General features: G+C 43.3%; 1 protein-coding gene across 4 annotated transcripts in view; it reads left to right on the plus strand.

Moving 5' to 3' along the window:
* BAZ1B (bromodomain adjacent to zinc finger domain 1B) overlaps nt 1–24,648 on the plus strand; it is a 39,926-nt gene that overhangs the window by 5,324 nt on the left and 9,954 nt on the right. For 3 of the 4 annotated variants that reach the window (XM_033518943.1, XM_033518945.1, XM_033518944.1), the window contains 12 exons: nt 1,601–1,745; nt 2,564–2,762; nt 6,157–6,278; nt 7,079–7,276; nt 8,411–10,106; nt 10,656–10,794; nt 11,288–11,418; nt 12,732–12,843; nt 18,313–18,411; nt 18,819–18,996; nt 19,447–19,632; nt 23,653–23,812. In XM_033518943.1, coding sequence (XP_033374834.1) covers nt 1,601–1,745; nt 2,564–2,762; nt 6,157–6,278; nt 7,079–7,276; nt 8,411–10,106; nt 10,656–10,794; nt 11,288–11,418; nt 12,732–12,843; nt 18,313–18,411; nt 18,819–18,996; nt 19,447–19,632; nt 23,653–23,812 — 3,365 coding nt within the window. The remainder of the gene's footprint in view (nt 1–1,600; nt 1,746–2,563; nt 2,763–6,156; nt 6,279–7,078; nt 7,277–8,410; nt 10,107–10,655; nt 10,795–11,287; nt 11,419–12,731; nt 12,844–18,312; nt 18,412–18,818; nt 18,997–19,446; nt 19,633–23,652; nt 23,813–24,648) is intronic. The other variant, XM_015646659.3, reaches the window with a different exon arrangement.

Consider the following 24,648-nt stretch of genomic DNA (forward strand, 5'->3'; position numbering starts at 1 on the left):
TGCTGTGGCCCTGACTTCCTCCTCTAGCCCACAGGAATCCTTGGATGAGATCCAGCATGGCCCTTGTCATAGAAGTGAATTTTCTGTAAAGGTTCAAGTCACAGCACATACAATTTACTGTGTGATTACCAAATCGTGGGAATTATGCCAAATAAGTGACGTATTTCTCCATTCTCTCAACTGATGACTTGGACTTCTGTGACTTTTTTTTCCCCTGGACCAGGATGTGGAGAGGGTCAGTGGTATCACCTAAGAGGTGGAATTTTATGCTGATTCTCTTCATATTTCTGATCCATTGGCAAAGAGTTCACAGCCTTTTCCTAAGGAGAATTTCGCCATAATTTGTGGTTAGTAACAACCTTAAAGTCAACAAATAAGAAACCCATTTGCTAATAGTCCTAATTTCTTTGTGGGGTGACGAACTACTGCCTTAAGGCTTTACTGCCTGGTGTTCTTGTTTGAGAGGGCAGGGGCAGTGCAGAGGCAGATCCATGAACTTAAAATCCTGAGTCAAAACCCAATGGTGTACTGCTACTTTCTTTTGGTTATCCATGTTGGATTGATTGGCCACTTCTGGAAACATTAAGAAATGTCAATGAAATAGAAACGGGAGGTATCTCAAATTTCTCAATAACAAATTTAGCTATTGTCTCTCTAGTATTGGGGCGGGGCAGGCAGGAAGATTCTGTGAAATGAGATTTTGGTCTTGTCACTTTGAAACGGGGTGAAAAGCTTCCCAGACAGTTCATCTGCTTTAATGCCTGACACTAAGCTGGATAAAAAAGTTCATTTAGACACGTTGCTAAAGGGATAAATTTGCTAATGGCAGTTGTAGCACAGCACATATAGCTGAGGGTTCTCAGCCACAGATCCTGGAGTCTAGGAAGCTGAAAGTACTTTGGAGAAATGGAGTATTTTGTTCCTCCTTATGGTAACTTGAAATGGACTTTACTTTTTAGCCAGGAGGCTTTATGCAGCATATTCCTTAGTGCCTCTGTCAACTACCTGAGGTCAGCTTTCAGAAGGGAAGGAAGGGGAGTAAATTTGTCACAGTCCTTTCTTTTCTTTGAATGGAATGATTTGAAGATCATGATGTGGTGAAACAAACAAGATATTTTTCTTTACCAAGATAATTTTACTGTGTAAACCTGCCCCTGTCTTTACTGCACTGGCAGCCTGTTGGGGGAGAAGGAAATGCTGAATCTTTATCAGAATTGTGGTGTTATTGGAAACAAACATTTTAAAGTAACAACCCCCAGGATAATTGCACCATCTTGATCTATATGTAATGTCTAATGGAGAAGCAGTAATAACCATCATGAAAGGGTTCACACTCAGTGCTACTCTTCCTGAGTGTTTACAGTATTCCTTCTGGGAAGGACTGGGACAATTGGGATTTTCAGGCCAGCTAATGGCTAGGGGAGTGCTGGGGGAAGGGAGGGGAGCAAAAAGCCCTTGGATGTTTGCATGGTAATGGGGCATCTGCCTCAAACACTGTCCCGGCTATTAGCAGGAATTCCTGGAATTCGGAAATGGGAGAGTACTTTGCATTTGGGCTTTTATTCCTTTAATAACGAAAACTACTTCTGTGCTTGCTAAGCTTAAAGGAGGAGTTCCCTATCTGGTATGAGAAATTGGTCCTGGAAATAGTACACCACAACACTGTGTCATTGGAAAAGTTGGTGGATGCAGCTTGGTTGGAGATCATGACCAAATTCGCAGTGGGAGAAGAATGTGATTTTGAGGTAAGGATATGTTTTCCATTTTATGCCGTGCTTCTGCATAGGGCTAATTCCAGGTGGCTAAGGGCGGGAGATGGGAAGAATATGTTAGCCACTCAAGTTATTAGGAGGATGTGAAAATATTTTCTCTATAGAATCCCAGTGACAGCACCTGTTTTTGGATGGAAAATGGTTCTCTGCCATACTTTTGGTGGAAGGTGTCCTTGTCCATGGCAGGGATTTGGAACTGGATTATATGTAAGGGTCCTCAAACTCAAACCATTCCAGAATTCTGGAATAATAGCAAGAGAAAAAGGACCGATATGTGGGGGGGGGGGGTTGGAACAGATAAAATTGTTACACTGCTTCAATATGTGATCTGTTTATATATAAATACATGCTTTAATTAGAGGAAATTAAAAATTATCATCTGTCATAATCTTTTCACCTGATACGTTGCCAGAAGGAGCAGTAGTCTGAAACAAATGGAGCTTGAAGTCAAAAGATTAAAAATCTCTAATAAGGCTCTGAAGATTTGAAAATTCCTTCTGAAACTGGGAATGTTGATGAAAACTCAAACTTCTTGAAAAGGTGGAGGAGTTAGTGTTGTGTGTGAGCAATGCTTAGGACATAGTCTCTAAAACTGGGGTTGCTGAGAGCACACTTGCACCTTGTGCACACACTGTGTCCTTAGGCTGAGGAAGCAGCCTTGGAAAATGGTGTGGGTTGGGAGTTTTGCTTTTAGGTTATCTTAGCCGGTATTTTCCCCTTCCTCATAGAGTTAAAGTTTGTTAGCTCGCCTGTCTTGTTCACATTCAGTCTTCGTCAATATTTCTGTGCAGGTTGGTAAGGAGAAAATGTTGCCTGTAAAAGTTGTGAAAATACATCCCCTGGACAAAGTTGATGAAGAAGCCTCGGAAAAGAAATCTGACGGAGCCTGTGATTCTCCATCCAGCGACAAGGAGAACTCCAGCCAGGCAGCCCAGGACAACCAGAAGGAAGCTATGCTGAAGGAGGATGACAACAGGAGGGATAGTATGAGTAAGTAGAGAGACAGCATGGCAGTCTGTAGCACCTGACAGTGAGTGTTGGAGTTTATGTACACCTTGGTGCTGGGTTGTGAATGTTTAAACAGTGTTACGTGGAAAAAATCCAGAAGTTGTCTTTGTTAGTGGTGAATTTTTGGGGCATCAGTGCTGTTGACTTTCAGCTGTTCTTGCCTGATTTAAAGCAGAAAATGTGCTATCAGTCTAAGGTGTAATACCAAAAGCAATGCACAAAATTTATAACCTCTAAAACATAACAAATGTGTTTTTAGAAAAATGAGGGGAATGGCAAAGGTTCATTCAGAATTACAGAGTTCTGCTGTGATGTTCATCCTCAGAGGAAACCTCCCTAATTCTAAAGTGTGTTTTTTTAGAGTTAGAGAAAAGCTCTAATTCTCTTTGTCCCTGGTTGTTACAAAAACTAAGTGGTTTTTTTCATTTATAGTTTATTCTCTTTCCGATTTTCATATGTTAAGACAAAATAATTTTTTTTCCCTAAGAGCTCAAAATAAAGCATCCCTTGAAACCTTGTTCTTCTTGCATATGCTCTTCCTTGATACAGAGCTAGGTAGTGGTATCCAAAGCTTTTCTTGACTGTGGGGAAGTACTGTTGAAAGAAAAAAAGAAAACAAAAAAACAACCAAGCACATTAAGTTTGTCCTCTGCAAATTTTTAAAATGGAATTATAAGATTCTTTAAAACAGATTACAAAAAATGTTTTCAAACAAACCAACCCAAATTCCACAACTTTGTTTGAACCTGGAGAGCTTTATTTTAAAATCTCATAAATGAATAAACAATTCGTATTTGTAAATAGTGACTCCAGCATACAGAAAAGTGTGTGGAATCTCCTCTGATGTGGGGAAGAGGAAACTTTGAAAATAGCCCAGCCACCAAATAGCAAAGTCAAGAGTGAAAAAGAAGTTATATCAAGGTCTAGTCCTGAGCTTAAAAATAGTCAGCTCTTTCTGATGGGTACTGTTATGAGCTGTTCTGATTTCATTGCAGTGCTCTGTATAATCAGAAAGAAAAAAAACCCCATATTTTAGAGACAATCTTGCCTTATACACATCATTTGAAACAGGTGTTGTGCTTGGAGAGGGGCTAATGATGCTTTATTTATTTATACATATATTTTTTTATTGAGTAGTGGTTCTCTAGAGATGGTGCATAAGAGGCATGGGAAGTACCTTTTACTTCAAAAATGCTCAGTGATCAAATTTACAGCAGCAATTTTGGATCTGGGTGTTTAAAAAATATTTACCATGATCCTTTGTGCATTGGTGTGTGGTATTCCAGCAACTGTGGGCATGGCTGGTGCAGCACTCCAAGACCTGATACTGCAAGCATGAGGGTTCCTGCACTTGTTTCAGCCCCTGACTCAGTTGGTTCTGGCTTGTGTGTAGTCACCTCTGTAAGGTGGGACTGTCCTTCCCTTTCTGGAAAAGACCTCAACATTTTCCAACTCAAGATGCTGGCAGAGTCATAACCTAAGCAGTAAACACGCATTCTTTTAATTCTCCTTGTACATATGCTGTTACTAATAGGATATTTTATTGCTAGTAATTTTATATTCTGGGTTATAACAGAACATAGGCTCATGGTAGCATCACTGAAACAAATCGTTGCAGGGTGTGTTGATATAATTATGTAGCATTTCTTCCAGTTACAGGAGGGACTACAGAAGTAGGAAATGCTGAGTTGCATCCACAGAGGCTGGGGGTTCCCAGCCACACTGACCTGGACTTTTTCTCTCTAGTAATGTTCACGTGTGGCCATGTGATGTGGCTTGAAGTAATTTTCTAGAGTGAGTAACTGGAGGCGGTAACAAGCTCTGTATAACTGTGATGTAAGAACTGTGTGTGCCTGTACAGACACGAGGGGGCAGAGCAAACCTTGGCAGCTCTATTAATATTTGTGTGAAACTTGCTGGTTTTGTTGGAAGAGAAATGGGACAGAGAAAGATAACTTCAGTCTCTCGGCTTAGGAGTCTGTACTCTCCTTCAGAAGCTAAAAATAAGGCTTTATACTGGCTTTGTTGCATCATTTGTGCAGTCTGAAGTGGCTTTATACTTTTAATTGCTTAGGAAATGAACTCTGGAAAATCTGCAGGAGCAAGGAAAGGCTAGATTGTCCTGAAAATTGATGGTGAACTGCTGAAGGCTGGTTCTGTAGCTTGGGCTAGACTTAGAACCTGTACTGCTCTGGAAAATCTGAAATAAAGTGAATACAGGAGACAACACAATATAGATGCTTTAGAAACACAGAATCAGCTGTATTGGAAGGGGCCTTAAAGATTCTCTTAGTCCAACCCCCTTGCTATGGACAGGGACACCTTCCAAGTAGACCAATTTCCTGTGATCTCTATCCAGACTTTGAACTCTTCCAGGGATCAATAAATGTTTTATTAAAATAGAGTGCAACAACAAATGAAGTTGGCTTTTAAAAATTAACTTTAGGATGGAATGGACATTGGAATGGACAATGGAAGAATTTCTTCCTCACCCAAATGTCCAGGTGCTGTTTGGAATTCCATATAGCCATTCCTGTTTGTGGAATCTAGAAAGTAAATCCCAAGGGAAGAGTCACTTGGGTTAATACTGTGTTAGGTATAATGGTGCTGGAGCTTCAGTGCTCTATTATGGGATTCTGAGATCTATAGTTTTAAGCTTCATTTAGGTTTAACATATACTTGTATTCTCTGTATATTTAGTAGAGAATTACTCTCATCCCTCATGCTTGCTTTACTGTGTTCTTTGCATCCTAGGAAGTTCTTCCCTGTTAGAGAGGTGAGGCCCTGGCACAGGTTGCCCAGAGTAGCTGTGGCTGCCTTATTCCTGGAGGTGTCCAAGGCCAGGTTGGGCAGGGCTTGGGGCATGCTGGTCTAGTGGAAGGTGTCTCTAATCTAGTGAAGGGGCTGGAATTAGGTGAGCTTTAAGGTCCCTTCCAGCTTAGACTATTCCATGATTCTGTGGTAGCCACAAACAGAAAAATATTTGGAGATTGCTTTCTTCTTAAGACAAAACCAAGCCAGTGATTACTGCCATGGAACTATTTCAAAGAAGTCATGGCAGAGGCAGCCAGGGCTGTTGGCAGGAGTTCCCTAAGCAAGTTTACTGGTTGGGTTACATCTCCCTTTCATGTATTTTACAGACTACCTATAAAATTACATATATATATGTATTTCAGAGCTGGTCTGGGCCTCCATTTCCAGCCTGTATCTTCAGGCTTTTTCTAAAACCCGGTTTGGGTTATTTTCCTAATGTTCTAGTTTAACCAAACACTGTACAGATAGTGAGAAGTAGGGTGCCCCATCCAGTGGTGGTCTGGATTTTTTAACCTTTTTTTTTTCTGTAATAATTAGACTGTGTCTCACCTTCTTTCATCAGATGATCGAGCACGTAGGTCTCCTCGAAAGCTTCCCACTTCATTGAAGAAGGAAGAAAGAAAGTGGGTTCCACCTAAATTCCTGCCACACAAATATGATGTCAAACTGAAAAATGAAGATAAGGTGAGTTGTCTACTTGAGTCCTTTCTATTATAGCACAAATATGCAAGTTTAAGTAATCACTGTCTGTGATTATACAGCACAATGTAGTACTTTCTGCCAAAGTCATGGCATTGGAAGCAGGATAGTTGTCTGTGAGGCTGACCAGCCTGGCTGTTTCTATCTGTAATTAGGTTGTGTTCATGGAAACACTTGGTACCACGCACACTGAGTCACAGAGCTTTATTGTGGTTGCTGTTAAGTGCCTTATCTCTGGTCGTGCAGTTAATGAGACCAATGAAATCATTAGTGGCAGTTTTTGCCGTTGTCCTGACCGAGCTGCCCTGAGTTGGAGGTAGCAGTGCTTTGAGAAGCTCTGGGAAGCTGCAGCACTGCTCTGTGCTTTTTGTGTGCTCTTCGGTAACTTGACAAGTGAGGCAGTGCTGACCTCAAAGAGTACTATGTGCAGAGATGCTACTCTGGTCTCAGGAAAAAAATAAAAAATGAATGTGTAAAAGCTTTAAAGTCAGTAGCAAGCACAAGCTGGAGGAAAGTCAGAGGTAAAACAGTGGAGTTTGGCAAAAATTCTGCATCATAAACTCACAGTTTTTACTGTTTTGACTATCTGATGCTCCTACCAATCCCTGTGTGTCTCAGTTCTGCAAATTCTGTTTGGTTTGAGTCTTTCCAAGAGAGCTTTGAACGAGTGAAGAGTTTTTGGACATAAAACAAGGAATACAGTAGTTCCTTAAAACTATATGATCTGTATTTCTAATGTGGTTAGAAGTTAATCATTAACAGTGTGTCTGTTTGTTATCTCCAAGATCATCAGCAATGTTCCAGCAGATAGCTTAGTCCGTACGGAGCGTCCTCCCAACAAGGAGATCCTGCGGTACTTCATCCGTCACAATGCGCTACGTGCTGGCACTTGTGAGAACGCTCCCTGGGTTGTGGAGGATGAGTTAGTGAAGAGATACTCTCTCCCCAGTAAATTCAGTGACTTCTTGCTTGACCCACATAAGGTAGGAATTCCTAAAAGTACCTGCTTTGCTTTCCCAACCGTTCCTTGGGTCTTGGCAGAGACCTCAGTGTGCTGGTTGGGTTTTAAAATCACAAAATCATTAGGGTTGGAAAGGCCCCCCAAGAGCATCAAGCCTGTTAGCACCACTAAGGCCACTGCTAAACCATGTCCCCAAGTGCCAATTCCACGTATCTGTTAAATCCAGAGAGAAGCAGAGCAGGAAAACATACTCTTCTGAAGGCTGACCTTTTGAGGGGTGACATGGCTTGAACATCTGACACAGTGGTCTGGTTCGAAAATCTGGGATGCAACTGCCTTTTAGTTTTTCCAATAGTTTGCATTACTTGCCTACAAGTGAAGACATGACTTCCTGGGTAAGAGAAATGGGAGAGCTACAGTCTGTATGTGGTAGTGTCAGGTATTGGGCCCAAGACCTGGTTGCCTGTGACTTCATGAGGCCTGGTTCATGTACAGGGCTGCATTGAGTGATAGCCGATATTACAAATTTAGCACTGAATACATACATAGCAAGAATGGGTTCTTACAGCCCTTTGTGCTAACCAGCCAAATATAATATTAACCAACTAAATGCCATAGCATGAAGTGCACTATTTTAAAATCCATCTTTCATGTAGAAAGCACTGTTTTGTTCATTCAGTAAACTCACTTTTTCATAGACTCTGTCAAGTGTTGTTCTAAAACTAGAAGATAAATATTTGTTCAGGACAAGGGGGAATGACTTCAAACTCACACAGAGTAGGTTTAAGTTGAATATTGGGGAAATTTTCCCTGTGGGGGTGGTGAGGCCTTGGCACAGGTTGCCCAGAGAAGCTGTGGCTGCCTCATCCCTGGAAGTGTTCAAGTCCAGGTTGTATAGGGCTTGGAGCAACCTGGTCTAGCGGTAGGTGTCCATGCCTGTGGCAGGTGTTTGAACAAGATGATCTTTACGGTCCCTTTCAACCCAGGATGTTCCCTGACTCTGATTATGATTGCAGAAGCCTGTTACCCTTAATGCAATGAGTAATTTCATTAGAAAAAGAATGAAAACATGCAAAAATAATTGACAGAAGTAGATCTAAGTAACCTTTATTTACCTTTCAATATTAATACAAAATCATTCTTTCTTTAATTTTAGTATATGGCTCTCAATCCCTCAACCAAGAGGAAGAGCTCTCAGTCACCTGACAGAAAGCTTCCTAAGAAATCCAAAACAGATGGATCTTCACTAGGACAGCCACTGAGTCCAACCCTGTGGTGCCATGTGCATTTGGAAAAATCTATAATTGGCTCTCCACTGAAGGTGAAAAATTCTAAGAACTCAAAATGTCCTAAAGAAAAGCTGGAAGAGGTGATGAAAATGGTGTCTCCTGCTAAACTTGGTTCTAACTTTCATATTCCAAAGAGGAGCCGACTGGGAAAGGGCAACAGCAAATCCTTGGACAAAAAGCAAAGAGGCAAAAGGGTTCTGAATGGGCAGAAGTCATCAGGGAAGGCCAAGTCTCCCAGGAAAGGTTTGAAGACCCCCAAGATGAAAATGAAACAAATGACACTGCTGGACATGGCTAAAGGTACCACTAAAGTGTCCAGGGCTCCCAGGAATTCTGGAGGCACACCTGGATCTTCCAGGAAACCCCAGAAACACCTGCCTCCTGCAGCACTCCATCTCATTGCCTATTACAAAGAAAACAAAGACCGGGAAGACAAAAAAAGTGCTCTTTCCTGCATCATCTCCAAAACAGCTCGGCTGCTCTCCAATGAGGACCGTGCCCGTCTCCCCGAGGATTTGCGGGGGTTAGTACAAAAACGCTACGAGCTCCTGGAGCACAGGAAGAGATGGGCCACCATGACTGAGGAACAGCGGAAGGAGTACATGAAGAAGAAAAGGGAAAAGCTGAAAGAGAAACTGAAGGAAAGAGCAAAGGAGCGAAAGGAGAAGGAGATGAAGGAAAAACTGGAAAAACAGAGGAGATTTGAGGACCAAGATCTGAAAGGGAAGACACTGCCTACTTTTAAACTGGTTGATACTCCAGAGGGACTTCCTAACACACTTTTTGGGGATGTGGCCATGGTGGTGGAGTTCCTGAGCTGTTACTCAGGGTTATTGATGCCAGATGCTCAGTATCCCATCACAGCAGTGTCCCTGATGGAAGCCCTTTGTGCAGAAAAGGGAGGCTTCCTGTACTTGAACAGAGTACTGGTCATCCTCTTGCAGACCCTGCTGCAGGATGAAATTGCTGAGGATTATGCTGAGCTGGGAATGAAACTTTCTGAAATCCCACTTACTCTGCATTCTGCTTCTGAGTTGGTTCGCCTGTGCCTGCGCAAGTCAGATGTGCAAGAGGAAAGCGAGGTCTCAGATAATGTAGATGAAAGTAAGGATTCAGCAGCTTTTGAGGATAATGAGGTACAGGATGAGTTTTTGGAGAAGCTGGAGACATCGGAGTTCTTTGAGCTGACTCCTGAAGAGAAATTGCAGATCCTTGGAGCACTGTGTCACAGGATCCTAATGACGTACTCGGTGCAGGACCATGTGGAGGCCAAGCAGCAGGCCTCAGCTGAGCTGTGGAAAGAGCGTCTGGCTGTCCTGAAGGAGGAGAACGACAAGAAGAGGGCAGAGAAACAGAAGCGAAAAGAAATGGTGGCCAAAACCAAGGAAAATGGGAAAGAGGAGCATATGATGGGAAGAAATGAAAAGAAAAAACATGAAATGATGAAAATAGAGCACCGGGTGGAAATCGAAGCAGATGATATGATCAGTGCTGTGAAGAGCAGGCGCCTTCTTGCCATCCAAGCCAAGAAAGAGAGGGAGCAACAAGAAATACAAATGAGAGGTAAGAAAAATTACCTAGCAAGTAGAGTGCTTGTGTGTTGTGGAATAACTTCATGGCAAAAATGACAGGCTGTTTTCAGAAGCATTGTCTGGTTTTAAAGGATTTGCTTACTGGAGATTTATAGTTTATCTGCTGTGGTTCATATGGCAGCTTAAAGCTTGTAAATTTAAGAAGAAACAATACCTGCTTCTAGTTTTTTTATCTGTGGGTGTCTTGTTCAGTACCTTTCTGATTATGGCAGGCCCAATATGTTACATTATAGATCAAACATATATTTGTTTATATTATAGATTACATACATATTTATATATTATATATACACTTATATATTATGTATTTTTTATATTCTGTATATACAATTTTTTAAAATCCTTTTTTTAGAATGGCAGGCAAAAAGTAAACTGAAGAGTATATGGTTGTAAAGAATGTTAACTAAAATTCCCAATAAAACTGCTTTTTTTGCTCCCATGGTGTAGTAAAATAAAAGACAATATTGATGTCTGGATACACTATAGGAAAGCTAATGCTGCTCTTTGCTGATTCTAATAGTGAGGATGGAGAAAGAAGCAGAGGAGGAGAGAATCCGGAGGCATAAAGCTGCTGCTGAGAAAACTTTCCAGGATGGAATTGCCAAAGCCAAGCTGGTGATGCGCAGGACCCCAATTGGCACTGACAGGAATCATAATAGGTGGGAAAGCAGATGATCGTGAGCTTCCATCTCTGCCCCAAGAGAGGGGCTGTGTCAGATACCATCCCCCAGGAAGGAATCAATAAGGGAGGGTGTATGGAATTGTGGAGGAGAGAGAAGGGGAGATGGATTGTAGTGGCTAGTTAAGTGACCAGCTTTTTGAAGCCTTCCCATGGAGGTCAGGACCTAGTGGAGGCTCAGGTGCTGGCATTGGCTGCTCAGGAACCTCGTTACCATCCTTTCTTTTTTTTCCATGTGCATTGCACAGGCATGCTCTCAGAATGGATTCTAAACAAAGCTTCCCTGTTTCAGCTGTGCTAACATGAAGTTACGCATTGCATTCGGCTTTTAGTGAGTCGAGCACACAAATGCTTCTCCCCACAATGCAAATGAAAATAATGTGTATGTGTTTAACTAACCAGAAAAGGAGACAAGTACCTACATTTAGCATACATTTAACATTTAACCTACATTTAACATACATTTATTACAGGTACTGGCTGTTTTCGGATGAGGTTCCTGGTTTGTTTATTGAGAAAGGCTGGGTACATGACAGTATAGACTACAGATTTACCTTTCCCCACCAGAAAAAGGAAGATTTGAAGAAGGACTGCAGCCCTGGAGGTATGGTCTCTTGAGGGTATATCCCCTGCTCTGTCTGACTGTTTGAATGGAGTCTAGTGTAAAGGAACTGTCTAGTCCAAGTGTTTTCATGGGGATACTCTGATTTAAGCCTCCTTTTAGCTCTAGAAGCCTGCACACAGCAAGTGCTGGTGGTATTTCCCTTCTGCTGCTGCAGGTCTAGAGACTTGCCTGCAGTGTCCCACCTAAGGACCAGTCTCACCTCCTACAAGCAACGAGGTTGATGTCTGTTGGTATCATTCCTCTGGTTCACCCTGACCCTGCTGACTTGCAGCATGCCAGACCCTTGCACAATAACCCAGTTGTGCTGCTGAGTGAGGATGTCCATCACAGTGCTGATATTCCACTGAGAGACTCCCACATCAGCCTGTGGAATAGTAACAAAGCAGGGCAGTCTGTTAAATATGCACAGCTTTGCTGATTGAGGTTGTTTTGATGAACATCCCTCTTGCACTTCCTCTCAGCCTGCTCTTCACCTTTGCTGAACATGCAGGTGAGGTGCAAGGGACTTGATGAACTTCTGTTGCTTCCTCTGTGATTTTGATTGGCTGACTTGGAGCCTGGGTCCTGGAGCCTTGCAACCTTGAAACAAAAATCCATCTGAACAGAAGGAAACTTAACAGTTCTATGTGGAAATAGTTCTTGGGACAGAAGACCCTGCAATAATCTGACTCAGCTGAGTTTCAGTCGTAATAATTTCTTGCTTTTGGAACACCACATTCTGGCACTGAGTCCATTTACAGCAATCCTGCATGAGAGAGCTTATGGAGTTAGATCCAGGCCCTCACCTGGTCAGATTGACTTAGACAAGGGACAAACTAGACACCTGTAGAGGAACGGAACAGGGCAAACCTACAGTGAGATCCTTCATCTAGGTGTAACTTTACAGCCACCTGTGTCTTGGAGACTGACTGAGCTGGACATGCATCATTCCAAGGTCCTCCATGGGTGTATTTTCTTACAAGAACTGTTTCAAATACTGAGCAGCTGTGTGCCTGATCAACTCATTGCTTCCGGCTGTTTTCATCTTTCAGCTGCTGCTGCAGCCAATGGACAGGATTTCATCATGTTCCTTTGGAAACTTAATAATCAAAGGCCTGAATGAGCAAAGATTTAAATTTATGTCAGAGTATTGTCTGAGATGCTCAGAAATAAAAACTCATGCTGCTTATACCTCCTTTGGTTTTCAAAGTGCTTTGTTGGTATACAGCTAAAATGTGAAACTAGTTTTATGTATTTGGAATAGTAAGAACGCCACTCAGGAATCTACCTGAGCCTGTGCTTTTCTTTTGCAGAGAAGCGGAAGAGCACAGGCAATGACGTCCGAGGGAACAAGCTGCACCGCTCCATGCCCACCACAGACCTGCCTGCTGAGACCACTACTCCCAAGCAGGGCCAGAACTTATGGTAACACACACTTTCATGGCCACAAGGTTCTCAAAGTGTAGAGTGCCTCCTCTAACACTTGATCATTATTGAGTAGAGATGGCAAGGTGTGTTCATGAGAAGGACCAATTCCATCAGGAAAACAGTAGCTTAAATTTAGAGAGCATATTGCTAACACTGAGGGCAGCATAGAGCCAGATTGGAAGAACTAATTAACACAGAATTACATCAACTTGTGACTCCAGGCTGAGCTTGAAAAAGCACAGTACTTGAGCTACTCATTCAGGTTGGCAGCTCCCAACAACATTCTAAGGGAGATCAGTGTGGTGACAGAGGCAAGAGTGCTGTATGGAGTAACCAGTCAGCCTGGGAGGAGCAGCGCTTGGAACCAGGTCCTGGACACATTCAGTACTAAATAATAGTCTGTCACTAAGAGCTGCTTTGTATGGAGTGACCATAATGGGTGGTATCCTCCTTTTATAGAAGAAACCAACAAAAATAATTAAGAAGCTTTCTTAAAAATAAACTTAAAGTGGCAACCAGAAGCCCAAAATGCTTTCAGAGAGATTTGCCTTAGAGTTGCCATGCTAAATAGTCAGAGCAAGTGCTGCCTCTTACCTTTGGAAAAAAAAGGATTGAAGAACTCTCAGCCCTTGTTTATAAAACTGTAGCAGCAATAACAAAACATCTTGGGTTCACATCAGGATAAGGAAGCTGTTAAAAGTAGGAAAGCCTACTTAAAACCTGTGGTGAATCTCAGTGAAAGAAATAAAAAGAATGATGAAGTGAAGTACAGACTAAGGGCAAAACAATTTTCTTTTCCCCTTGGGGAACAATCCTGCTTCACAAAATCTATTGTTACAGAGTCTGCCTTCAGAGAAGAGGGAAGCTCTTTGCATGAGAGAATAATAGGCTAAAAAATACTAAATAAATTATAGAAATACTCTAAACTTGTCTATTCAGCAGGGAGATGGAGAGTAATGCTGGAGGAAACTGGGGAAGTCTCCTAAAGAGGTTTTCTTTGATAGAGAAAAGAGGGATTAGGAAATAAAACTAGCAAATGGCTGTTTGGAAATAGTACTGCAGCTGAGGTACATAAACTGGCTGCTACCAGCTGCTGTGGATCTGTGAATTGTACCTGTTCAAAGCACCAGTGGACAAATTGCTGAGAGAGGAGTTCATTGAGGAGTAGGAAGTGCAAAAGTAATTGTCCTGGCACACAGAGGAGTCCTCAAACCAGCAGATGCTGCAGTCTGGAGGGGTAGGTTGAAGAACTGTGACTGTATACCTGCTCTGCCTTTTGGCCGTTCAGACATCAGATACTGAGCTGCATGGGGGTTTTGTTTTTGGCCTGGCTGTTATGTCAGAAATGAAATGTCCTTAATTTCTGTCCTTTCTCATCTGTACTAGGAAGGACTTTTAAGTGCTGACAGTCACAGTACTTGCTAATTTTCTACAAGGGTCTTGTGCCTGTTTGCAGTGTTCTGCCAGGCAGGGGCAGCAGTGCAGGTGGAAGATCTGAGTCAAGCATGGGCCTTGAGCAGGGGCACAAAGCAGCTTCTTAAAGGACACATAACCCTTTCTAATTGAGTGCTGTGCTGGCTGCCTCTCTCTGACTGATAGGGCACCCAAAGCCATGCCTGCAGCTAAGCAATAAGGTCTCTTAGCTGAAAGGCTTTTCCTTAAAGATCTGTAACTCCTTAGAGTCTGTTTGTTAAGTACCTGCCTGACACTTGCCACCACTTACATATGAGCATCCATGGAAAGCCAAGTGACAGGCTGGGAGCTGTTACTTTGGGGGACAGCCAAGAACTAGAACTTCTCTCTGAAGAAATCCATATACCTATTCCTGTTTTTTCCTTTGAGGCTGTTGCCATTGATCTCAAGGACTGCTCTGAGCATAAATGATTTTGGAAGAGTCTCTTCCTTGGCTGCTTTTTGCACATTGTCCTTGGACACTATGAGGAGCCCTGAGCCCACATTGAAGTCCTTGGATATCTCTGTGTCCTGTTGTTTGGATACAAGGACTTGTCCAGCTATAACTCATAATTTTGACGTGTGCATAGGAGCTTAATTTCTATGTTTTCTGCTTTCAGTCCTGCTGTTTGTCTCTTTTCCTTGTGGGATATGGGATTGAGTAGCCTCACAGTGCATACACAGCATCTTTAGCTTTTATACTTTAGAGTGATGAGACTTTGAAATTAAACACCAAATTAACTCTGAATATTTGTATTTCACAGTCCTGACCCTTTTCCCCTTGAGGATGGGAGCTGGTAAGGCACTGATAAAGGGAGAGATAGATTTATACTTCTATCAAGAGTCGCACAGTATCTCAAGGAAGTGGTTCTGCTGTCAATACTTTGTCCCCAAAAAGAAGAGGGTCCAGTGTTCTGTCCTAAAAGTGCAGCATCATAAACACTTGGTTACTTCTGTCTTCTCCAGGCAGATGGACCATTCCCTCTCTTCACCTTGTGCTCCACTTGCACAGATGTTGATTTTATTAAAAAATCTCCTTGTTCTGTGCACATAGGCACTGAAGGAGTCTATGTCCATACCATAGTGTTTGTGAGCTGTATACTTCCTGGTCTTTCCTGTAAGAACCATGGAAGAATCACAGCCTTGGAAGGATACTAGCGTACAGGAGACTTCTTGCTCATCCTGGTCAGAAAGGAGTTGAATTTTAGAAACAGTGGCATCTCTGCAGAGTAACTGCTGTTGTTCTTCATCTCTTAGGAATTCAGTGTGGTATGGCAGTCCCCTCAGCAGACAATTTGAGTTAACCCTGACTGGGTGCTAGCAGACTCCATTCTCACACCTATTCTCTAGAGATGGAGTTCCCCTGCTTCCACCAGCCCTCCAGAGCAGGTACTGGTCCTGGGCTCCTCTAGATGCTATCCTCTCAATTTCGTTGTTCCTTAGTCCAGGTTTTAGAGCTTATTCTGTCCCTTGCGGCCTGTAGCTTGAGAACAGGTAGGAATATTCAGTTTGAGTGAATACTTGGACTCTCCTTTTGACTTGATGCTTGTGTCATTTGTCCCTTCTATTCTGGTTGCTGACCAGTCCGTTGGCTTGTGCTGTTAGAAATGTCAGGAGAAAATCTAGACCGTGCTTCAGGAATGCAGGAAGCCCTTAACCAGTCAGGATTTCCTCCTTGTAGATCAGTTTGAAGACCCCCACCTGGTCTTGACTTTTCCAAAGGGGTCTTTTTCATCCCTCTGGAGTGTGTGATTAACCTGTGCCAGGCCACATGAAGAGCACCAACTGTCTTACCATCCCTCTGCAAGACTCAGTTTTACCTTCCCCATTTAAAATGCCACCCCTGTCTTACCATGTCTGTGCTCCCAGCCTGGAGGTGGTTGAGCTCCAGTTTGATGTGCAGATAGTTTCTACAGGTAGGGAGTGCCTGGAGCTAGTTTGGGAAGCAGGAGCTGTGGTTGCACAGGGCAGTAAAGGGTCACTAATCAAACTAACATGATCTCTCTGATATGTTTGTATTTTGCAGATCAGGCTTTGTTTCAGTCTTGAATTCAGGCTTAAGTAGATCAGACCCCTGTCCTAGAAATACCGGTTCTTACTCTCAGGGTGAATTGGGAAGATTTAAGTACCTGTTGCAGATGTTCTTCCTTCCGTGTCCCGTGTCCTCTTCAGCAGGAACAGACCTGTACCAGGGCTAACTCTGGCTTTCTTAAAAGGGTGGGAGCTGCTTTCTGCAGCTGCCTCAGCCTGTGTTGTCTTCCCTCAAAATACTGGAGAATGGAAACCCTACATGATGACTCTTTCTAGTGTCCTTTCCTTTTTACAGTGTGACAAAACAGTGCAGTAATTTCCCCCTCCTTTGATTTGTTTCCATGGGAGGAAGCAAGGAATGCTCAGGCGTGTTCATCTTGGATATTTTTCTAGCTGGATTCCATGTGTATCACCAGCAGTGTTTGATGTGGTTTTATCATGACCTGGGCAACCCATTTCAAGGTGCCTGGGAAATAACTCCTGTGCTGGGTATCTTGTAGGGCAGATGGTTTGGAGTGTGGTTTGTGCCATTCCCAGGTGGTAACAGATTCTAGTGGGTGAAGGATATCCAAAGTTGCTCTGTCCTGATCCACAGGGAGAGGTGCAGAGAGTAGTGTTGCCCAAAGGTTTTGATCTCGGGGTGCAAAGTGAGGATGCTCCACAGGGTTAGATGTACTGAAGCAGATGACTGGCTAAAAAACATCCTCCTTCTATTGTTGAACAGTAGAATAATCCTATGTTCTATTAGAGTAATGAATTTCCTAGCTGAATGTAAATTGTGAGGCCATTGCCCTAGTAGGATCGCACTAAAATGATGAAATATTTTCAGATATGGTACTTAGTAAGTATTTCTGTCAGAAAAATAAGCATTATGGAGACTGGTATTCTAAGAGGAGCAACAACAATATCTTTCTCTAGTTGTTGCTTGGTTCATCTCAGCTTGTGCCCAAGAAGAAAGATTAGATCTGGAATCTTCTGATAAGGATCACAGAGTGGTCCTTTGTACTTGTTTCCAAATAAAGTTGATTCTCCTAATGCCTGTCTTCCCTCTTCTAATGAGCAGTCCTCTTACAGAAGGTAGGGAATTAGTCGTATTTTCTGTAGACAACCTCTGAAGCTCGAGTTGAATCCACATCCCAGCAAATGAAGAGGCTCCATGGTTTCTTGAAATAGAGTTGGAGAAGAAAGATGGAAAGCGCAGAATTTCAGGCTGTCTTGAAACTCATTTAAATGTACAACCCAGTATGCAAACATGATTGTACTCTGGAATTGCAGAAAGAATACCTGATTTAGAGAACCCTGTAAAGGTATTCCCCTTTTAGATTGGACGAACTGCTGATGGCCATCGCTGTCCTCAAGGATTCCTGAGCAGAAAGGTTGCAAGCTGATCAATATGGTTTTCAGATTCTGCACTTGAGTTTCAAGTTTGGGCAAACAGAAAGGAGGACTTGTGCACTTGCATAGACAGAGCCTGCACAGGCACAGTGCTCCAGCAGTAGCAGTTGTGGGATCGAACAGGACATCCTCATTTTAATCTGGCAACTTCTGGTTAACGAAACAAAATACGATTAAATTGCCATGCTGTCAGTGCATAGTGTGTTAGTCTTTTCTAGTGCATCTAAGATAACATTCAGGTCACTTAAACGAACTGCAGAGTCATGAATGGAAACCCTGGAGTAGACAGCTAAATTCAAATGCCAATAAACTTAATGGGGAAAACTATCTATAAACAAGTTTTGTGTTTATTTTAATTCTGTTTTTCTTACCCTGGAATTTGCTGCCTTTGGGGACCTTGAAACAAAGCCAACCTGAGTTAGAATTCTTCTACCAGCATTCCTGGAAGTGTTTCACCTTGATCCATGGGGTCAGCATATAGGTTACCTCTTGTCCCTACCTACTGATCCTTGGGAACTATTTAGAAGAAGAAATAGTACTGTCACAGAGATACCCTAGGTGATAAAAGTGCATTTTTCTGTCTTTCAGGTTTCTCTGTGACAGTCAGAAGGATTTGGATGAGCTGCTGGATTGCCTGCACCCCCAAGGAGTAAGGGAGAGCCAGCTCAAGGAGCGTTTGGAGAAAAAGTGAGCCTGCTCTTTGTTTTTCTGTGTGTGCCTTCTCCAAGTCAGAGCATGTCCTTGGCACAGCAAGCCTTGCCATTCCCGGGGCAGCATCCCAGGCTGGGCTTTGATTGTTCCTGTGCTGAAGAGGGGAGGACATTTAGGTTGAGTAATTGCTGGTTTTCTTGGACAGATTCTTGATAAATAACACTGAACAGTGAGGAAGTTCTGTCAGTCTTTAAATTGCTCCTTGAAACCAGGAACAAAGACAGTGCTGGTTGCTCTGAGACAGAAGTGCTTTCATGTGTCTTTCAAAGAACGTTATGCACTGGTGGAGCTCATAGCTCTCAATGGAGACCATTGTCCCAGAGCCTCTCCATCTCCCAGGGCAGTGGTCTGCCTGTACTCAGAGGTTGGGTTTGATTTTCCAGGTATCAGGACATCACACATTCCATCCATTTGGCTCGGAAACAGAACTTGGGCCTCAAATCTTGTGATGGCAACCAGGAATTGCTGAACTACCTCCGGAGTGATCTGATTGAGGTTGCAACGCGGCTGCAGAAGGGGGGCCTGGGATACATTGATGTGACACCAGAATACGAAGCAAAAGTGAGTGAACAGGCAGTACTGAACAAAATACGTGTGAGATGATACTTTCTGTGGAAGATCTTCAGTCTTTTGTTCTCCTCAGACAAGAGGAGCAGGAATCAGTTTTCTCATTTGTCCTTTGAACAATTATTTCAAGATTACACAGCTGATAGCTTGAGGTGTAGGCAGGTCATAATGTTGGAGCTGAGTGTCCTGTTCAATCGTTGTGTTTCCATATTCTCATGACAGAATTCTTTATGGAGCAGAACTCCATAGCTGATTTTTATCTATATCAAAGCCAGCATGTCTTGTTGAGACAGCAGCAATATGCTGATTCCATAACCAGGTGTGGCAGGTAACCACACTGCATTAGGTGTGTCCATTTGCAGTTTGCATTCCATTTGCATTCCACTTCAAGCAGCAGAGAGAGTAATATCCACCTGTTATGAGGTTGTATGCTCTTCCCAACAGGTGTACTCGCTGGAGAGCCTAAAGGATTTTGGGGAATGTGTGATTGCGCTCCAGGCTGGTGTTGTTAAGAAGTTTCTGCAAGGTTTCATGGCCCCTAAGCAGAAGAGAAGGAAACACCAAGGAGAGGATTACATTGCCAAGGCTGAGGAGATAGATGAAGACAAGAAAATGGCAGAAGAAGCCAAGGTATTGTTCACCTTAGGGGTCTGTTTCGGTCTTGCAGTAGAACTCTTTGAGCAGTAGCAGTACGTTTCATGGGGTACTAAATTTTGAGCAACTTGATCCCATTTCAGATTTGTAGTTGAGTGTGTTTGGTGTTTATGATGCCAGGTGTTCCCTTTCATTTTGAGGAGTAAATGTATGAGGAAAATAAAAGTAAAAGTGAGGAGTTACTTAATTTTCTCTCTGTGAATACGAAATGGGTCAAGTTCCTTCTATACAGTTCTGCTTAAATAAAAGTGCATTATGGAGCACTTTCACAGACCTTAATAGGAGTTGTATCTGTCAGAGAGGACTGATGGTGCTTTGGTCCACAAAGAGAAGGAGAGACGTGTTGAGGTTCTGGTGACTGCAAGGGAGTGAGATTCGGGGAAATACCACATTAGGAAAAGGGAGATAAAAGTTGTTGGATGTGTGGAGGCACTTGGAGAAATACCTGGGCAAACAAGCTGCATGTGCCTCCAGGATAAAAGCAGTATTGTGGGTCTAAGTACGAATCCCTCCTAATAAAAGGGATGGAGAGGAGCTACGGAGGGTTGGGAAGGGACTGCAGCTGCAGGCACTTGCGCTGCACCAGTGTTTCACCTTAATGGGTACTTGTGTTCAGGGGTAGTTTCTGTGCACTAGGTTGAACAGGATGTTAATGCCCCTTGACAAGACTTTCCCCACTTAGCTCAGCTCTGCTCTGAATTGGATCAGCAGAAGTACTTGAAAGTCCCAGCTTAAAAAAAAGAAATAGTGTTTCTTCACCTGTATTTACACAGGGAGCAGTCAAGAAAGGTGGAAAGAGACTATAATTTATAAGAGCATGTAGTGACAGGATAAGGGGGAATGACTTCACATTGTTAGAGAGTGGGGTTAGAGTAGATACTGGGAAGAAATTCTTTCCTATAAGAGTGGTGAGGCCCTGGTACAGATTGCCCATAAAAGCTGTGGCTGCCCCATCCCTGGAAGTGTTCCAGGCCAGGTTGGATGGGGCTTGGAGCAACCTGAGCTAGTGCTAGGTGCCCTCACCTATGGCAGGGGTTCAAACAAGATGATCTTTAAAAAAAAAAGTCCCTTCCAACACTAACCCTTCTGGGAATCTATGACTGATACTGAGGGTAGGGTTTTTTTTGTGTGAATCTGTGGGGGTTTTTTTAAAGCTCCTGTCAGTATATGCTGGACCCTTGTTCTAACATCAGGTCTTCACTATTTTCACTGTGCCATTGCTGTGTTAGCAGGATAATTTGAACAGACACTAGAAATTTTCACATTTCTCAGTTGTCCTGAGGTATTTAAACTTTGCTAATTTTGAATCTTCCATCCTAAGTGCAAGGGTAATGGGAGGATGCTGTGTCCTGGAAGCTCTCAGGAGAATGGAGTGCTGTAAAAATGAGTGAGGTATGAGGCAGAAAGAGCTTGGATCAGCACATTTCCTGCTTCTACAGCAACACCATATTGTGTCTTACTCCTGTTTGCCTTAGAGCTGTAACCATTAGGGCTGTACCTGTAGGGGCACACTCAGGGTAACATCAGATTTACAACAACACAGTCCCAGCGTGTGATTGTGCAAGTCTCCCTCCCCCAAGCACTGGCTTTAGTGCCATGCCAGTCTCTCCGGAGCATTTATTTATGCAGTGTGGTGCTTACTATCTCGTTTAGACTTTTCTAGACGTTTGTGGTGGTACAAGCAATGTTCAACTTTTTGGGGGTTGTTTTGTTGGTTTGTTTGGTTTGGCGATTTTTTTTTTTAACCTCGGTTTATCGGGGATAAGCTTTCTTTTTGCCAAAGCAGAAAACCTCTACAGATGACCTTGAAAGAGCAGCCTAGTTCTTAGATACAGTTATCTGATGAAAATCCCTGACTGCCAGCCAGACTTTTCTGAAGAAAAATCTCCTGCATAGGCCAAGAGTTATGAAGCCTTTTGAGCTAGAACTGCACTGAGAGCACATAGGTAAAATACAGCATAGCCACGCTGGAAAAACACACTTAAATGTACTTCCAGACTATAGAGGAAGAGTTGCAGCCCTGTGTTATGGGTATGTCTCATTTTCCCAATGAGAAACAAGTTATGGCTTAGCAGGCATCCGTGTGCTGACATAATTGTCTGTACTAAGGGTTCTTGCTGGCTCGGCTGTGTTGCTGGAGCTCACACTGTTTAGTGGCAAAGGATTGCAGTGAGACCTGGCTTGTGGCTGCTCCTGAAAATCAGGCTGGTGCCTCTGTTGATGCAAGCATTCCCATTTCCAGTGGCAATAGCATGTTGGACTGTCCCAGAACAGGACAGGGAATATGTGACGTCTTTGCAGCCTGACATTGCATCACAACAGCATGAACAGAGTGAAGAATCACCCCTGTGACCCACATTCAGTAGTCTGTGCAAGGGGAGAGACAGTCTGCACCTACAGACAATCCCTCAAAGAGTGGCTTCACAGCCAAGCAATTCCAGTTTCAGCTCAGGATGCCAGTTAAGAGCCTTTGTGTAGGGAGGCTTCTCTACCTTTATCAAAGAAGGTGTTTTCTGTCAGTCTGAGGTGACTGAGGCCTTCTCCTTTTATTTTGGGGGTTGCTTTTTGTTTCGTTTTCCCTGGTAGGTTGCTCCTATCCAGTCAGGAGGGGATTTAAGTAACTTCCTTCAATCTCCCATTTTGCCTTGTTGGCAGCTGGTGACCAGTACTCCCTTGGTACTGGTTCTGCTCAAATGCCAGAGTCTCCTGATGCTTGGGAAGCAAGGCTAGAAATCTGTTAAATTCCACAGACCGGAGGAGAAATATCTCAGCAAAACTTGCCAACAGCTTTTGCAGATTTATGTTGGCTCAGCAGTTACCCAGTATGTTAACAGCAAAACCCATGGAACAGTTCTTTGGAAAATCAATTACACAGTATGCGAAGCACCTCAGCAATGTTCTTCAAAAAAAAGAGTGCAGAGCTGTGTAATCTCCACAGTGGGCTGGGCAGCTTTCCCTTTATCTCCAGTGGTTCTCCAGGATCCACACCAGCAACCAGAACAGTTCTTTTTCCAAGCATCTACTATATGCTGTGCTTCCTCAAATTCAGTCAGAGGAGAATGTGCAACTCTGCAAAACTCCTGGATTTTGTTTGGCTCCCAAATTGCTGTCAGCTGCAGAGTTTAGATTTTCCCATCTGACACTTCACTGCTTGTTTTTTCATTCTCCTGGGGTAGAAGAACATTAACTTGAGGCCTATTATGTCCCTGTCAGAAGTGGGCCATCACCTCATTGTTGTAGAGCACAGGATTATCACTGGAGAGGGACGTGGCTCTGGATAACTTCTGTCCTGCTGCATTTCCAATATATCAAAATGATATTTCCAAACCTCCTGACCTGGATGTATGGTTTCCCATTGGCCTTGCTCTATGCATACCCTGGTAGCTGCCCTGGTGCAAAGTTCATCTTTGATGCCGTCATCCTCATTCGAAGTTTCTGGGATTTCGGATAAACTGAGGCCATCCTGTCTCAGGGAAGCACCTGGTTTCATATTTGGGGGTCCAAATGTCTGTGCAATGTAATTGTAGCACAGGGTCTCCTCCGCCACCGGAGCAGCTCAGGGACCACAAGGGTGTTGCTGAGGTCCAGGTGCCTATGTGGTACCCACTGGAGGGCAGCACAAGCTGCTTCAATCCCCCTTCCACTGTGATTGCCAGCTGTTCCACAACTTCCATCCCACATTCTACAGTGCTAGATTTCTGCCTTTTATTTTCTTAGCCTGCTGATTATTTAGGTTAGACCTTCAGAGCATGAATTTAGTGGAGTTCACATAGGTTGATTCAGCCTGACTGAAATGCAAAACGGTTGACTGTTATGAACAAGCTGTCTGATCCAGGGAGACTGGATATGGATAAACCACAACCAGGGCTACTGAGGTGTCACGGAAGGAAAGAAATATCAGAGTTGAGCTTTGGTTATGAAAGATCCCAACTAAGGGATATAAAAACATCTTTAGACTGAAGGGAACTGTGTCTGTGTGTCATTGTAAGCTGTTAGGTCTGTCTGCAGGTTGCTTCAGCCATGGAGAAGTGGAAGACAGCAATACGTGAGGCCCAGACCTTCTCGCGTATGCATGTACTCCTGGGGATGCTGGATGCCTGTATCAAGTGGGATATGTCAGCAGAGAATGCCAGATGCAAAGTGTGTCGCAAGAAAGGTACGCATTCCTGCCCCACCGAATTCCTGCCTGTGCAACAGTTGGATGCTGTCACCTCTCTGCTCTGTTTAGGCAATGTGTCCTTGTAGTTTGTCACTGACTTGAGTCTGTAATTTAAGTTCTGAATGTCAGGATTTACAGTCAGCAGCATTGTTCTCTCAGAAACATTTGACCCTGACTCCAGTAAGCCATTTTTACGTAACCAGTACACAGTATTGCAGAGCTGCTATCCCCTGGATATTTAGGGTACTTGGACAAAAGTCATCTACAAATCCTTCTGGGAACACTTGTGCAACTGTCCATTCTCATTTTTGGAATGGTCTTTGGAATTCTGAGCCATGTCAGTTAATCCTGTCTTTTAGAGAATAAGCAAGGAAGAAGAGTTTGGGAATATTATTGTGGGATGTTAAGGTGGGATGTTACTCCTCTGAGGCTAAAATGGGAATAGAGCTGCTCAATGAACTGGGGAGGTCACCAAACAGGTGATGAGGGCATACTTTCTCTGTGTGCACTGTAGAATGAAGGGCTTTAGAGTCTTCCAGGTGGAGAGTGAAGTAAATGGGGTGTCAGCAGAGACAGGTGAGACATTGAGCAGACACAGGTGAGAAGCCAGAATGTGCTGGGCAGGGAGTCTGCGTGGCTTCTGACTTCAGCATGTGAGGAGTCTCACATTCTGTTCACCAATCTGTTTCCTTTAGTATTTGTTCTGCCATAACCTCTCCTGTTGGATGTGAGCCTGGTGGAAGGAACATTCTGCCTCGCCACTTTTATATTTGCTGAAACTGTAGTGGGAAATGGGGGCAGCAGAGCTCGGGGGACTGCTGGGCAACTTTTGT

This window comes from Parus major, chromosome 19, assembly GCF_001522545.3.
Source record: "Parus major isolate Abel chromosome 19, Parus_major1.1, whole genome shotgun sequence".
Classification (NCBI taxonomy): Eukaryota; Metazoa; Chordata; class Aves; order Passeriformes; family Paridae; genus Parus; species Parus major.